This window comes from Labrus mixtus, chromosome 22 (genome assembly GCF_963584025.1).
Source record: "Labrus mixtus chromosome 22, fLabMix1.1, whole genome shotgun sequence".
NCBI classification, from domain to species: Eukaryota; Metazoa; Chordata; class Actinopteri; order Labriformes; family Labridae; genus Labrus; species Labrus mixtus.
In genome coordinates this window covers 8,818,232-8,833,787 of record NC_083633.1, presented here as the reverse complement: position 1 = coordinate 8,833,787, position 15,556 = coordinate 8,818,232, and the positions used below count along the sequence as shown (strand labels likewise).

The 15,556-nt window shown below is 46.5% G+C and overlaps 1 protein-coding gene across 1 annotated transcript in view; it reads left to right on the top strand.

Moving 5' to 3' along the window:
- Positions 1 to 15,556, top strand: part of large1 (LARGE xylosyl- and glucuronyltransferase 1) — a 76,275-nt gene that overhangs the window by 37,736 nt on the left and 22,983 nt on the right. The window contains exons 5-7 of the mRNA XM_061029963.1: positions 2,583 to 2,706; positions 2,858 to 3,029; positions 14,802 to 14,906. Coding sequence (XP_060885946.1) covers positions 2,583 to 2,706; positions 2,858 to 3,029; positions 14,802 to 14,906 — 401 coding nt within the window. The remainder of the gene's footprint in view (positions 1 to 2,582; positions 2,707 to 2,857; positions 3,030 to 14,801; positions 14,907 to 15,556) is intronic.

Sequence of the window (15,556 nt, the reverse complement as noted above, 5' to 3'; positions counted from 1 at the left end):
TGGTTGCTGACACCTCTTGTTGTTTACAGATTCTATAAAGAGGGTTCTGGATTCTAGTCTGGGAAGTGTCCTGGTTTCTGTTTGTAGTCCGTTTGAGCTCGTATTAGCAGGTGTTGCTGTGTGCAGGATGAACAGGCTGCATGGAGAGTAAAAGCAGGAACACCATCCAACGTGATGACATCCCGACTCCCATCAGCGCAAATGATGATGATTTATTTATCTCTATAAACGGATGTCTGCATGTAAGAGCGGCTAACAATCTGTCCTACATCCAACATGTTCACTTGAGGGACAAATCAGCTTGACTCTGTGTACTCAACAAAAATTGTAAATGTAAAAGGACGAAGCCTGAGTGACGTCGCCCGTCTGTTCCTGCAGGGGGCGCTGGAGTCCCATCGATGGCGGTCTCCATGCTGGAAATGCTGACTCAGCCTAACTTTCAGTCAACCTGACGACAGGCTGAGAGCTGGAGCTGAGGCGGGTTTTAAGCCTCCTGATAAACCGTTACACTGCGCCCACCTGTCAATCATGTCAGCTACACGCCTTATTGTGAATAACATCAAATCAAAACTGATGAGTCATCAAAACATTCACTCCCCGTACAGTGTGTGCCAATCGAGACATGAGCTAATCAGACCTATTTGGTTTTTTGAACCAGGCTGTAAACATGTTAATCTCTGCTGTAAAAACAGGCTTTTTAGAATGGGTGTGTATGTGACTTCCTGTGCTTCTGCAGCCAGCCTCTAGTGGACACTGGAGGAACTGCAGGATTTTACACTTCAGAAGAACATACTGGAGAACAGGAAACACAATGCAGCAGGTTCATTAGGAGATGGTAGAGGTGGCGTGCAGACAGTCTATGGTGGTGCAGCGATCACAGGGAATAAACGTCACCACCCCCTCCCACTCGCTCCAGGTGAATTCTCCTGATTATATCCTGCTGCGTTCTCACATCAGCTCACTCTGACTTTCTGCAGAATAAACACGAGGAGGCTGGAGGAGACACTCCAGGTGAAGAGAGAAACATTCAGCTGTTTGTGTTCACACATGACGCTCAGCCTGAGTTTAGTGTGAGCATACCGTATAAGAGCAGATTGTCGTTTGTCTAATTGAAGCTAATCTACTAGTGCTCATGAATAATACCACTGGGAGGACGAACAAATATCAGACCACTTGTGATTCCAAAGTCCCGTCCTTCAGCTACAGATTTGTGTATTTTCCGACTATCCTTCACTTGTCTCTGAGCAGATCTGCTCACAATAAATCTGCATCCACTCTGAAAGTCTTTACTGGAACAACATATGAATATTTCATTGTAAAGATGGGATGATTAGATTATGATGGGAGCCGCTCTTATAATCAGGATGCACTCGACATGTTTGCCTCCTTGTCGACGTTAATCCGGAGCTCGCAGTGGAAGGCGTGCTGCTGTTTGTCCAGAGGATGTGGAGACTCTTTGTGTTTATCTCTGCGGCTGCCGCTGACTGCGTGTGTGGAAGCAGAGTTTGAATACACTCTGACAGCTTCCAGCCTCCAGAACTTATTGAGCAAGTGCAGCTGACACATTCATTCCCGGAGTCATTCAGCGTCAGACGCCGCAGGGGGGCTCACATCCCCGCTCCGTGTCACTATTGGTTGACCTGATTTGAAAGTTGTGAATACCTTTTTTTTTTTTTCACGCTGCTCTTCTGTGTGTGTGTGAGCTGATGGGAGATACTGAATGAAGAGGATTCTCTGGATAAAGTTTAGTCGTCCTGTCTGATTTCATATCTCCGTCTCTGTGCTTGTTTGGCTTCAGAGATGTCTTCAAACACTCATTCGGAGTTTCTACACCTGAAGTTTGATATTTAATCTCTTCTTACAGATAGAGTCGTCAGCTTCCTCCTTCAAAATAAAATACAGACTTCTCCTAAAGTAAAGCTATTCCATTGCTTCTGGGCCTCCGTACATGTGACTGTGTCTGCAGAGACTCTGTCCTCTGACTGGATTTTACTGTTCTGCTTTGTTCTGGTTCACTCGGGACGTTTCTGGGCGGAGCTGGTGTGTTTCCTCCAGCCAATGAGAGCGCAGCAGGTGAGTTTAGGAGAGGATACAATTCAGCGATTGGACGCCATTCAAACCGGTGAATATGACGGACGTGGACGTAGCAGCAAAGAAGAGAAAATATAATCACAGTGAGGAGAAACACCAAGTGGATAAAGCTCGTTCTAAAACGAGGGTGAACCTTGTGTTGTCTTTTACCCGTGGACGTGGAGTTGTTCTGCTTCCTGTTGGACAGGCAGGTGACGAACACCGGCAGTTAGCTTGTGCTAGCGTGTGTTAGCACAAGTTGCTACAAGCTGTAAACGTAAACACTACGTCCTGCAGGGGGCGGAGCTTTTTTTCGACTGACTCCACCTTTAAGTAGTTTTTTTAAGATTTGCACATTTTGGGCTTCTGCTTTAGTTTATGTTTTTGTGCCCTCAGGGGCCCCCTACTGGTCTGGGGCCCGAAGCTGTTTCCTGCCTTGCCTGTTGACAAGCGGCGCCTCTGCTCTGACGCACGATGTTTCTCTGACTTGTTTCTGAATGTTTGTTTTCCAGGCGGAACCCTCTTCATTTCCATTTCATCACAGACTCCATCGCTCAGCAGATCCTGTCCTCTCTGTTCCACACCTGGATGGTTCCTGCCGTCAGGGTGGACTTCTACGACGCAGACGAGCTAAAGGTGCAGCGCCTCGTCTTCACCTGAGAAACACACACACACACACACACACCTCACCTCATTAAACTTTAACGTGTTCATGATGTCATCGAGCTCAAACGGGTTTGTGTAAACGTCAGATTCAGTCGATGATCCAAACCCTGCTGTGTTTCAGTCGGAGGTGTCATGGATCCCAAACAAACATTACTCTGGGATCTACGGTCTGATGAAGCTCGTCCTCACCAAGACGCTGCCGTCCGACCTGCAGAAGGTCATCGTCCTCGACACAGACATCACCTTCGCCACCGACATCGCTGAACTCTGGGCCGTCTTTCACAAGTTCAAAGGTAACGCACGTCCTTCTTCCAGAGTTTGGTTTCTTTTGATTTATTTCAGGTTTGTCATGTTTGGCCTTATCTTCCATGAACATGACCAGCCGTCTCCTCAGAGCTTCTTTCAGTACAACCATAGTGAGTTATTAAATGACCATCTTTGTGACCTGTCACTCTCAGCTGGCCCCGCCCCCAACCTCCCCCGCTTTCTGTTCTCTTTGACTCTAAATGGGAACAACTAAATGAACATTATGCTTGAAACTAAAGATTGAGACCATAACCACGTTAGGAAAATGTTTCCTGAGAAGAAGCTCCATTTTAACTTGTCTCTTTCACGTACATTTCTTTATTGTCTCCACTCTTGACACACGGAATCTTTGTCCACTTCTTACATTATCAGCAGCAGTGAAGAATAGAAAATTAGGATCCTCAGTTAGCGTCTCTCTCTCCACACATTTCTCTGAGAAGTGAGACGGATGAAATCCTCAGCATGACTCAGCGTGTGGGATCGGTCGTGTTGAATCGATGTGTTGGGATCAGCTGGTTTGTAGGTGTGTGTTACACAAGTGGTGTCGGTGTGAGCATGGAGGAGCAGCTCTTTATCTCTCCATAAAACACAGAGTGTACTGTAAACGTGAAGAGCGCTCGCTGTTTCAGCCTAAAGATTGTGTGCGCACACAAATGCAAACATTTAATTTATTAACCCTTTCTGTCTCCACTTCTCATTTCTACTTCTAAGTCAGAAGAGAAGGGGACATCAATCATCTCAACATAATTAGCACTGCCCCAATTCTTGATTTAAACATAAGTCCCGCCTCTGACAAGGCAAGAAGCCAATCATAGTTCAGGATTTTGAGGTGGAACATGGGCAGGCCCGGTTCTATGAGGGTGCAGAAGTATGCATTACACCCTCATTTTAAATTTTTGCACCCTCAGTTGAAGGGATGCAAAAAAAAAAAAACCCATAGCAAATGATACACAGTGACTCAGAGCGTGTGCATTACATCCGTGATCTGATGGTCACGCCGTGCACTTCACCTGTCCTTTCACCGGGGACCGTATGCGAGACACCGGGTCCCAAAACACCTTTGCGTTTTGTCATTGTTGTCGATGCTCGCTATAGCTCCACCCCCTTTAATCTCAAATGCACCCTAAGTCATTTTGTTTTAGAACCGGGCCTGAACCTGTGATGGCCAATCAGGTTTCAAGCCTGTGGTCATAGTCCATGGTGGAGGCGTGGCGTTTCTCCTCTCTGCATCTCGAGAACGAGAACATATCTGGAGTTGAGTCAATTCTTAACGGTGTGAAAACAAATTGTGACGATAAAGTCCTGTCGGCCTGTCTGTCCCTGGGGGGGAGGGAGGAGGATGTAAAGATCTGAGGCAGGAGGAGGAAGCAGCTAGTGTTGAGTCACCTCAAAGATTTATGGGTAATGCAGTCCTATAGTGCAGCGCAGCCACAAAGGTCCAGATCAATCTTAATTAGCCGTTGACTGGGCTGCAGCACCTCTGCCTCCGGCTCCCTTCACTGTCCGGTCCGGCTCAACTCTTAGCCTCATTATGTTTAAAGCATTACAGCGGCCCGCTCAGACGCCCTCAATAAACGTCATTACAGCGGCCCGCTCAGACGCACTCAATAAACGTTCCTCTCAGGCCGCAGCTTTATTCAAATCACCCGTACACACGCTCGTAAAGACGCTCGAAAAGAGCTGATACAGTGTGAGGATACAGCCGGCACAGCTCTTCTTCCATCAGGTCATTAACTTTATCAAGCTCGTTTAAAACCCCCGCAGCGTGCGGGGGAGGATAACATGTTAATTAATGCAAAGGAAGCATCGACACGAAGCGTGAAAGTGTTAAAACTCAGTAACAAAAAGTGATCTTTGGCTCTGCCTTGAAAATAAAGAGCAGGGGAGTCTTCAAAATGAAGATGAAAAATGAAGTCAAAGACAGAAACCAGAGCAGATTTTATCATCATGTCATGAACACATATTTGAAATCGCAACTCTTCACTAGGGCCCGTTTACGCAATTGACCCTTTGTCAAGCCCCGCCCTCATCAGGAAGTAACCCTTTTTCAAGCCCCGCCCTCATCATGGTACAATGTGACAATCCACTTAGCAGACACTTTTATCCAAAGCGACGTACATCAGAGAGTAAGTACAACACTAATCCATTCATACACCGCCGCCGAAGCAGCGGGAGCAATGCGGGGTTAAGTGTCTTGCCCAAGGACACATCGGACATGTTGCTCAGCTGGGGATCGAACCCTCAACCTTCCGGTTGAGAGGCTCTGCCAACTGGGCCACAGCCGCCCCATGAGGTAACCCTTTATCAAGCCCCGCCCTCATCAGGAAGTAACCCTTTATCAAGCCCCGCCCTCATCAGGAAGTAACCCTTTATCAAGCCCCGCCCTCATCAGGAAGTAACCCTTTGTCAAGCCCCGCCCTCATCAGGAAGTAACCCTTTGTCAAGCCCCGCCCTCATCAGGAAGTAACCCTTTGTCAAGCCCCGCCCTCATCAGGAAGTAACTCTTTGTCAAGCCTCGCCCTCATCATGAAGTAACTGTGTAGACGTGTATGCTACTTTCAAAATCATGCTAGTTTTTGAACGAGGAAATTTACGTCATTGACCAGAGCCTTCGAAAAAGTGGGCGGTCCCTGTTGAGCTCTTTTCATGTTGACTCGCAACAGAGACACAAACTGTGTGTGTTCCTCTTAGGGTGTCTTTAACTCAGTCAGTCATTCTTTAATTTCCCTCTGGCGTCTCCTGGTTTTCCTCACCTTTGAACATTTTATGGAGTTCATTCATGAAGAACACACCGGTAATCAGCTGTGATTGGACGGGGACGAGGACAGAAGGAAGCCTCGTACATGCGGTATGTAACGCACCACAGGGGATGCTTCAGAGGCACTCCACACACGTGCAGTGGAAATGAAAACGCAGGTTTTCCATTAGACCGCGCTGTGTACCTGCGTGGTTAATTCGTCTTGTGTGATCTCCGACGCGAGCAGCTGATGAAGTGTACGCCACGAGTGGATCCTCTGTGACCATGCAGATGAGGACAGTGCGATCTGCCTTTTACCTTTTCACCCCTTTTCTTTTATAATTAAAAACATCATCTCCCTGGAGGGAGAGTGAAAGGACGTTTCAAGGTTCTCCTCGCAGTGGACGATTTTTTCTAAGAACGCCAGAGTCGCTGAAGCGTCGGAGCGCTCATATTTAAAACACTCAGCTCGGCTCACTTCAGCCCTTCATCATCCCTCCATCAAACTGTGTTCACTTCCTCAGACTCCCTCACGCTGCTTTTGATTTTATGTGCAAAATCAGCAAAGATATGAGCGGCACTGCTTCGTCCACAGGGGGGCGCCAACGTTGACACAAACAAAAACTTCCTTAAGAACTTAACAGGGAGGCTTCTTCTGTTGATCAGATCGACTTTTCCAACGGAGGCCTTGACTTCTGCAGGTGAATTAAATAAATGATTGTTGAATATTTGAGAGCACACAGATGGTTACATTAGGACTCATTAAGCAGATTAAAAATGACCACACGGTGCACTCAGCCTTATTCCAGCTGCTCCTTCTGGCTATCCATTATTTGTGTAAATTAATCTGACATGCATGTATTAGTGACATCACTTCCTGGTTTTTTAATGTTCCTATGTGGCTCTGCATGCAAGACCGTGTTTGTCCAATCAGCTGTAAGCGTTGGCTGAATGGAGCCCGTATTTCACCGCTGCTTTGGTCACATGCTTGGTTTAATAGCTGCGTCTGTTTTATGGATTATTGTTTGTGTTTGCCTGCAGGTCGTTCCTCTCCGGTGTTCCCAGAGTGACCCCGGTCTGCTCTCAGGGAGGCGAAATGTTTAACGCCCCCCTCGCTGCTCACGCGCGCTGACGTACGCCATTTATCCGTCCATTGTCGGAGCTCACTGGTGCCTGCCTGCACTTTATTGGAGTTAACCCTGCGGTTATAATCAGCAGGTATTCTGAGTTCGGTTCGGCGCCCCGGGGAAATTAAAGGCCCACTCCAGACCTCATATTTCATTTCAGCCTCGTTCCCATACGCCGCCGTGCCCACAGGGGAGAACAAGTCGACCACTGCCACTTTGACAGATTCGTGTTGTGTAAGGCTGAGAGGAGGAGGAGGGCGGGCAGGTGGAGGTCAGGTGTGTGTCGAGGTGTGAGGAGAGTGAACAGTGTGTTGAAGAGCGTTTGACTCGTTCACTCTGAAACGTCTCTCAGGGGTTTGTTTCTCCTTTACCTCCTGTTCTCTCTGCTCAACCAATCCCGCCTCACCGGCGTGTTTGAGTGCAGTTTGCGTCCCCTAGTTATTCACAGACACGTTAAGGATCTCACTTTCAAAGTGCGTTTGGTTGATATGAGCGGAGATCAGACAGAAACATCAGAGGGAGGATCGTCCAGCACAGGTTAGTCGACACATCTGCCTCTGAAGTCTCTTTTAGATTCTGTGTGAGGTGAAAGTGACGGTGCATGCCCGAGTTTTAAAAACGACTCAGGTACAGTCCCCTTCCCTGTTTGAATGAACCTGCTCCTTAACACAGCCAGCGGTTGAGGCTGCAGCTTCAGCACAATTTATCTCCCAACTCTTCAAACACAGCTTCGTGCTAACTCTCAAACCTCCTGCCCCCCTCTGCGTGCATTCACACTTCAAAACCTTTTTTTTTCATTTATTGAACCAGGAAATGTTTTTCTTGCGTTTCTGATAAAGTTTGCGAGGTTGTGTGTTAACGTTCCTCAGCTGTCAGGAATCAGCTGCGTGTGACGTCTGAACGCAACAAAACAACGAATGGAGAATTCTTCTGGTGCGGCGAGTGAGTGATGTGTTTATGCCTCCCAAATAAATTCTATGCATAGTGAGCACCGCTGATGAATCGGAGGGTCTGAGCGGGACGTGCCGCTTTCATTCCAGGAAGCAGGAAAGAGTTTGAAGATGCGGGACTCATGAATAGGATCCACCATGCCGTGCGTCCACATCTCCTCTGACGCTAACATTTAGTTTGCATGCACGCTCCCTCTTCTGCTTCACCGTCGCACACCTGCACGCTGCCTCACAGGTGGACACAGAAAGCACCAACACATACCTGTCCATCGGCGTTCCATAAACATGAGTTAGAAGGGCGACTTCACCTGCTGTCTGTGTGACTTTACTGACGGTGACCTATTCCGTCGCCTCCGTTTTAAAAGTGCAGACTCAGAGGAGAGTTTAACATCGCAAAGAAACGTGCAAACGTGAAGCGTTTAAAGACGTGGTCAGAGGGTTTGAAGGTCGAAGTGAGGCGACACAGGGCGCTTACAGACGTTGAAGGTAGAATACTTAATACTTAATTCATGTGCAGGGCTTGGTTTTGCCTCAGTGTAGTATTTAGATCCTGTCTTGTGTGTTTTTTTTATATGTACGGTAGTTTAGGGTTAAATAGGATCATTTTAAAGCTGCAGTATGATATTGCTGTGTTTTCCTTCTGGCATCACTGAGCTGCAGTCTCTAAAGCAGGAAGACACGATGTGTTCACACTCGTGCGAGCGAATCAGTAAACATTCTGATTTCTTTGATATGGTTTCTGTTGGTCAAAGAGGACAGGACGCTGCTTCTGTTCCTTTAAAGAGAAGATGTAATGAAGAAACCAGTTTAACAGCTTTAAGTTTGTTTCCTCACTCTGCTCGTCTACATTCCCCCTCAGTGGTCAGAGCTGAAGTGAGAAACAACAGAAAGAGGCAGAGAGTGGCGTTACTGTTCGGGCAGGCAGACCTCCTTATCCGCGGGCAGGGACCTGCGGCGATATCATTTTGATTGACACGAGCATTAATTGGCCATCAGTGCTGTGATGAAGTCTTCGCACAGAGCTGCCGAGCCGCATCGACACTCGCACCGTAAACCCACCGGGCGTCCTGCACACACCGCTTCCTTCACACTCGCCTCTCCCCCGGTGAAAAACTCATCTCACAGCAGACACTTAGAAACAGTGCAGGAGTGAATAAGCTGTCAGAGCCGCTGCACAGTCTGAACTTATAGGGTGCAAAGAGAGGTCATAAATACGTTGCAGCTACAGTTGATATCTCTTCTACCCAGGTGAAAAGACTCCTGATAACTCTTTTTATGAGGAGCAGAGCAAACTTTTGAACGTCTGAAAGTGAGGAGGTGAGGAAGCAGGATATGTGAATTTTAATAGAAATGACCTTTACGTGAGAGCAAGAGCCTAAAGGTCAGCTTTAAGGTCTGAATCTGATGAAATCAACGCAGGAGACTTTAACATTTCACATTTCTGAACGATTCGGTTTCAAAAGACGGCTGGGGCAATCCTCCTCATCCTCCTCAGGCTTAAAGGGTCAACATTGAACAGGATTGACTGCTTGATGTCAGTTCTCCTTTTCGAAATGTCAAAGTATTCTCAGACAAAAAAAAAAAAAAAAAGCTTAAAGGAAGAGTGTGCGACTTTTTGACCCAGGAGATGTTGCATTTGAGCTCCAGCATGAAACCAAAACAAACCGCTATTAGGCCCCACGCCTCCTCCATCCTGAAGCCTCCGCTCTCCTCCAGAGACACACCTCCACTTGCGTTCGCCTGGAGGAGTTAATCGCACGCGGCAGACGAAACTGCCCTTTGCTCGAGCTGCGATCACCTGTGTCCTGCATTCTTGTGTTAGCATGCTAATGTTAGCGCTCGTTAGTTAGCTCGTAGCACATACATTTACACAGAGTGATCGTGATCTAAAAAATCTTACCTGACATCTAAATAATCAGTGAGTATGTTCTTCTTCTTCTCTCTAGTCCTTCACTAAAACAGCTTTTATACACAAGGGGAGGAGCCGGCCGTCCCGTCCATGTAAACACGGCTCTGACAACAACACAGCCAGCGGGACTCGAGCTTCTCACTCATTGTAGACAGTCATGACTCAGAGACACATTTACACAGGAGATTAAAAAAAACAATCATTTTAAAAGTTGTCTTCTCGTCATCCTACAGACGGACCTGGTAAGTCATGAGACTTTTGACAAATCTGCATCATTATCATCAAGTGGTTGATTCAGCATCTTTTCAACCCGTTTATTGTCATTAAATCTGTTGATTTTGTGCTCACGGCGCTGTACTGAGACAGATTTCAGCTCAAGTGAAGCTGGAAGCAGCCGGCGAGTTGATCCAGACTGAGTCCCCGGAGAAGGAAAACAAATAAACCGAGCGAATGTTTCCGTAATCCCAGTCACAACATCCCTCTGTCATATCTGGAAGAGCAAAGAGAAATATCCAGATCAGCCTGCGCCGTCAAACTCGTGCAAGGAAACGATCCGACCTCCTGTTTGTTCCGAGCTTTAAACCGCTGTTGGTGCAGCAGCATCATCACAAGTTGCCTCTAAATACCCCTGAGACGACATCACGGCTCCTGTGGCTCAGTGGAAGTGAAACAGTGAAATGTTCTCCTGCATGAAGTGTCAGCGTGTGAGCCGTAGATGTGTAAACAGAAAGGCTCTCTCGTGTCGCATGTTAGAAGATTAACTGTGAGAGTGTGTTGGGTCCCATCGAGGTATTTGTTACCGGCTGCAGGAATTTGTTTCCGAGCATCTTCATTAAAGCAAAATCCATTTTCAGACTGGGAAGTGTCGCAACTAAGCTCAGCCGTCGTCACGTCTTTGTACGTTCATATTGATTCTGCGATGGTGTGTCTGTGAACTCATTTTGCATTTTGGGGATTATGAAAGCACGGCACAGCAGGAGCTCCACACACATCAGCTGATCCCGTCTCTCCTCTGTTACTACCTCTGAACACGGTACAGGGGGGGGGGGGGGGGGGTCACTTCCTCCCCTATTACGCCTCCTCTACTTTCAGGTTGAAGGTGAAAAGTCCCAGGGGCGTAAATGTGGCGGCTTGAAACGTCAGTCTGAGCAGAGCTAATAAATAACTGTGGTGTCTCCTTTCCTTTAATATTTTAAGAAAAGACATTTCAGATAAACTGTGAGGCAACAATGAGAGTATTTGGTGAGAAACGAGACACGCTACATTAAGTCACAGCGCCGCAGCTCTGATGTAACTCCGTCTTTTCATGAACCCACTGTCTCCATAAACCGACGCAGAAACAACGTATTTACACATTCAGTCAGCGCTGTCTTTTTAAGTGTCGAGCAGTAAAGACTGTAGAAGAAGAAGAAGGGGGGCGCGGTGACTGTGCAGGTGATTGATGATGTAAAGCTCTGCACATGAAGGTTAGCTCTGTAGACCGTCTGCGGGGAATCAGCCGGGCCTCGAGAGCCCGAGAAGTGTTGAATTATGAAAATGTCCTCCTCAGCTGCTTCACTGTGGGAGTTAATCCGTCGGCTCGGTGGATATTTGAAACATTCTTGTTTATTTTATTCGAGTTTACTTCCTGAATCGTGCGGATCTGTTGGTTCTGACTTCTCTTCTTGGAGGATTAGCTCCGACCGCCCTGCTCCCCTCGTTAGTATGCACAAAGCATCAGCTCTAATGAGAGAAGTGGGTCACCATGACAACACCCTGCTCTACGTTATGACATCATGCCCCCCCCGCCCCCCCCCTCCTGTAGTCCTGCGAGCGGATGGCAGACGATGTCTTGGCAGAGGACCCTGCAGACCACCTGTCCTTGAATTACAAACACTTTAGTTTATTACAGTCTTTCTAAAAGCATGAGACATCATGTCTGCCCGTTCACGGATTTCAAAACTTCCTGTGACAGAAATCCTTTTTAGCTGATCACTCCACGTTCAAGGATGGAGGGGGGGGGCAAGACGGGGTCTCTCCACGCTCTGAATCCTGTCTAAAAACACTTCCTATTCTGCCCGTCTGCTTTTATAAGTTCTGTGTAGCGTGAAAGTCAGGAAACAAATACAGTTAAACATTAAGAGACCACTGCAGAATGTGTTTCTATGGTTATGGTAAAATTTAAAGCCAGTTCACATATTGTAAAAATAAAATACCTAAATGGTCATATCTCATTTTCGGATGGCGGAAATGTTTTGAACAATAAATCCAAAAATGTTGTTTTATTACAACAAAAATGTACAAATTGTAGCACTTGGGGGGAAACCAAGCTGCAACCTCTGGTGTTGAAAAATGAAGCCAATGCTGAAGTGTAATGTTCTGCAGTTCCTCGAGTGTCCACTAGAGGCTGGCTGCAGACGCACAGGAAGTCACATACACTGCTGTAAAAACAGGGGGCGTGGTCAGACACAGCTCATTTACATTTAAAGGTACAGACACAGAAACAGTCTGTTCTGAGCAGGGCTGAAATAGAGGTGGTTTATAGACATGATCAAATACAGGATCAGAGTGGATTCAGAACAAGAGGAGGAGAATGTGTGAGATGTCCTCTGTTTGGTGTTTTGTATTAAACAGGTGGTACATGTATTTGTCACTGAAAACTTTTGTCATGAAGTTGCACAGAATTTTAAACTTTAAGGAAGTTCAGACAAAAAGAAACTCTTGCACAGTTCCAATCATGATTGATGCCAGTTTTTTTTTGTTTCTGAATAATCAGAGAAACTTCACTTCAATTATAAAAACACACATTTAGCTCGCCAAGCCGCCATTGCTTCCAGAAATGTTTTCCTAATCCAAACATCCACAGTGAGAAAAAGTGATGAACAACAGAGCATGAAGCGTCAACCATCAGCTTCACAAAAACAGTCCAATAGTGAGTTTCTGGATCAGGGAGCCATGACAGGAAGAAAAGAAATCAAATCGATACAGATTCTCTCAGTTTCAACTCGAATGAGGAAAAGAAGGAGGAGGTTTAGAATAATATCCTACAGAAAACATCCCATCACAACAGGACCATTCTTCACACACAGCCTCTGAATTAGCCGTTTTAATCTGCCGCAGATTCATCGCCATCACAAAGTTTAGTTCTTATTGATCCTGTAATTTACCGTCTGCCTCTCCGGCCTGTGAGCTCCTGCAGGATTAAAGCAGAACCTGCTGTTTACTGATGACAGGCCGCTTTCCAGAGATGGACTAAATACTATGAACGCAGCAAACCTGAGGCCATGCACGCTCTTTTTTTCCCAGCATGCAGCAGCAGCAGCAGCAGCTGAGGGAGGAGGGGGGGAGAGTGAGCGATTCTTAAATTAGCTGTGGAGGTAGCAGGAGATCAGGGGGAGTTTTTTTTCCTGCTGAGTCAGAAACAGATGATGCCGAGGTCAGCAGCCGAGCAACATCCAGTCTTCAGTCCACAGTTTCATCCTCCTAATGCACCACACACACACTAACACACACAACACACACACACAACACAACACACTCACACTAACACACACCACACAGAGCATCAGGAGGCTTTTACAATAATTATAGAACAACTTGTTCATGTGGAAGTTGTTGTCAACACTCAGGCTGGCTCATAAAACAATCACAACAGTAAATCATAACAACTTGATTTATGATATTGTTATGTGGAACATGTCACACATTCTTCCTTTAAAATCGAACTCTTCTTTATTTTATGTTGTTGATTAAAATGTCAGATGACTCGTTTATTGAGCACATGGTTCCCTGATGTCAGACTGACGGTCAGACGCTCACATTTTTAGCGGTTAGAGATCAAAGATGATCCCGTGATTCTCCCTGTGCGTGTTATTCGGGAACATCCAACATGATTAAAAAGTCATTAGCTGTAATTAATCACAGGGTTATTGCTTCACTGCAATCAAAGGTTTAACCTTATTAAAGTGTGCAGGAGAACACACAGAGGGATGTTTTCTGTACAATCTTCGCTCCTTGAACAGCTGATTAAGTAACTTTTAGATGAACTCGAAGCAAAGCGGAGTAACGCGTGACGTGCGTTTGGTTTTACCGTTGGCGCTCACATGTGTTGCGCTCTTTGTTTTCAGCTCCTCTAAAGTGTCCTCCTGCTCTCCGCCGCCTGGCTCCAATAAGCTGTCATTAATCTTCCTTACAGCCTTCATTAAAGCTGCCACTGCTCCTCCCTCTCTGCTCCCTCTCCGCACGCTCCTATCTCCTCCCAACGCCTATCTGCTCGACCTTTATCTCCTCACAGCTCGCCTTCCATAATCTCTCCCTCTGAAGCCAGCGTTCATCCCTCCTCCTCTCCTCGCCTCTCCTCTCCTGTGTACCTCTTTGTCTCGTGTATCCGAGGACTGAATTTAATTTGCACTTTTCCTAAAGTTTGCAGTTTCCTCAGAAAGCCGTCTTTCTGAGAGGATTTTGTTTCTGCTGGTTTTGTTGAGCCTGAAGCGTCGGAGACTTGTCCCCCTCCGACCACGTTTTCTTTCTGCAGACAGAACAGCAGCTGAAGATCATCACTCAATTATCTCCTCATCTTCAGATAAAACACACAGCCACAAATCATGCTGGACCTGCTGGGTTTGATCGATGGTTTTAAAGCTGCACACCTAAAATGTAATCACCATCCATTCTCAAATAATGACTTTTAGTCTCCTCAGCGGCACAAAGAGCCGGACCTTTATTCCTAACTTCACATTAAATGACCTGATGTTATCGATTATTTCAGCAAATCTTAAAATGTCAGGATGTTTTAACCGTTTTCTTTTCACCTGTGCAACAACAGTCATATCAAACACCTGAGAAAAAACCTTAACCCTCCCGCGAAAGATTCATCATGGACCTTTCTGTGAGGTCTGCGGTCTGAGGTGACCTGCAGGTGAACGGTGTCGAAGAAACTTGACTCGCAGGATGTCTGTCACATCACACAGATATAAATGTGTCACAGCTGCAGAAAAAAAAAACATGCTCAGAGAATATGACATTTCATGAACTGTTTTGTGTCTGCTGTGTTTCAGGTCAGCAGGTTCTGGGTCTGGTGGAGAACCAGAGCGACTGGTACCTGGGGAACCTGTGGAAGAACCATCGCCCCTGGCCCGCCCTGGGGAGGGGCTTCAACACAGGTGAGGGATATCAGCGTGGCAGCGTCAAGCAGCAACCTCCGGTGTTGAAAAATGAAGCCATTGCTGAAGTGTAAAATCCTGCAGTTCCTCGAGTGTCCACTAGAGGCTGGCTGCAGAAGCACAGGAAGTCACATACACACCCATTCAAAAAAGCCTGTTTTTACCATATAGACTTTGACTTCATGTGCAGATTAAAATAAGTTATCCTGCTTCTTTCTGTGGAGCGAGTAAAGACGAGCCTCACACGTTTAAAGCGTCATTTAAAATTCAGAAATGATTAATAAACGACTCAAACACTCGCTGTGCGTGATGGATACATCACATCCTGTGGACAAAAGCTCCGATTCATCTTGTGAAGAATAAAGAATCACACTTCCCCCTGTGACGTCTGAAGAGCAAAATCAGGAGGTGATTGTGTCAGTTCCCGAGCTGCATGTTGGAGTACGCCGACAGTATGCACTGATTGCCCAAAATAAGAACGTGTTTATCGTCGTCTTCAGACGCATTGAAGACGATCTCGATGAAATAAACGACCACATTGTTTGTTGAATCAGAGGCAGCTGTCTCTCAGGTTTCTCTCTGATTCACGTCCTCAAACTCATTATTTATCTTTACGGCAGCCTTCTGATCACAGCATGACTCGTGTATAT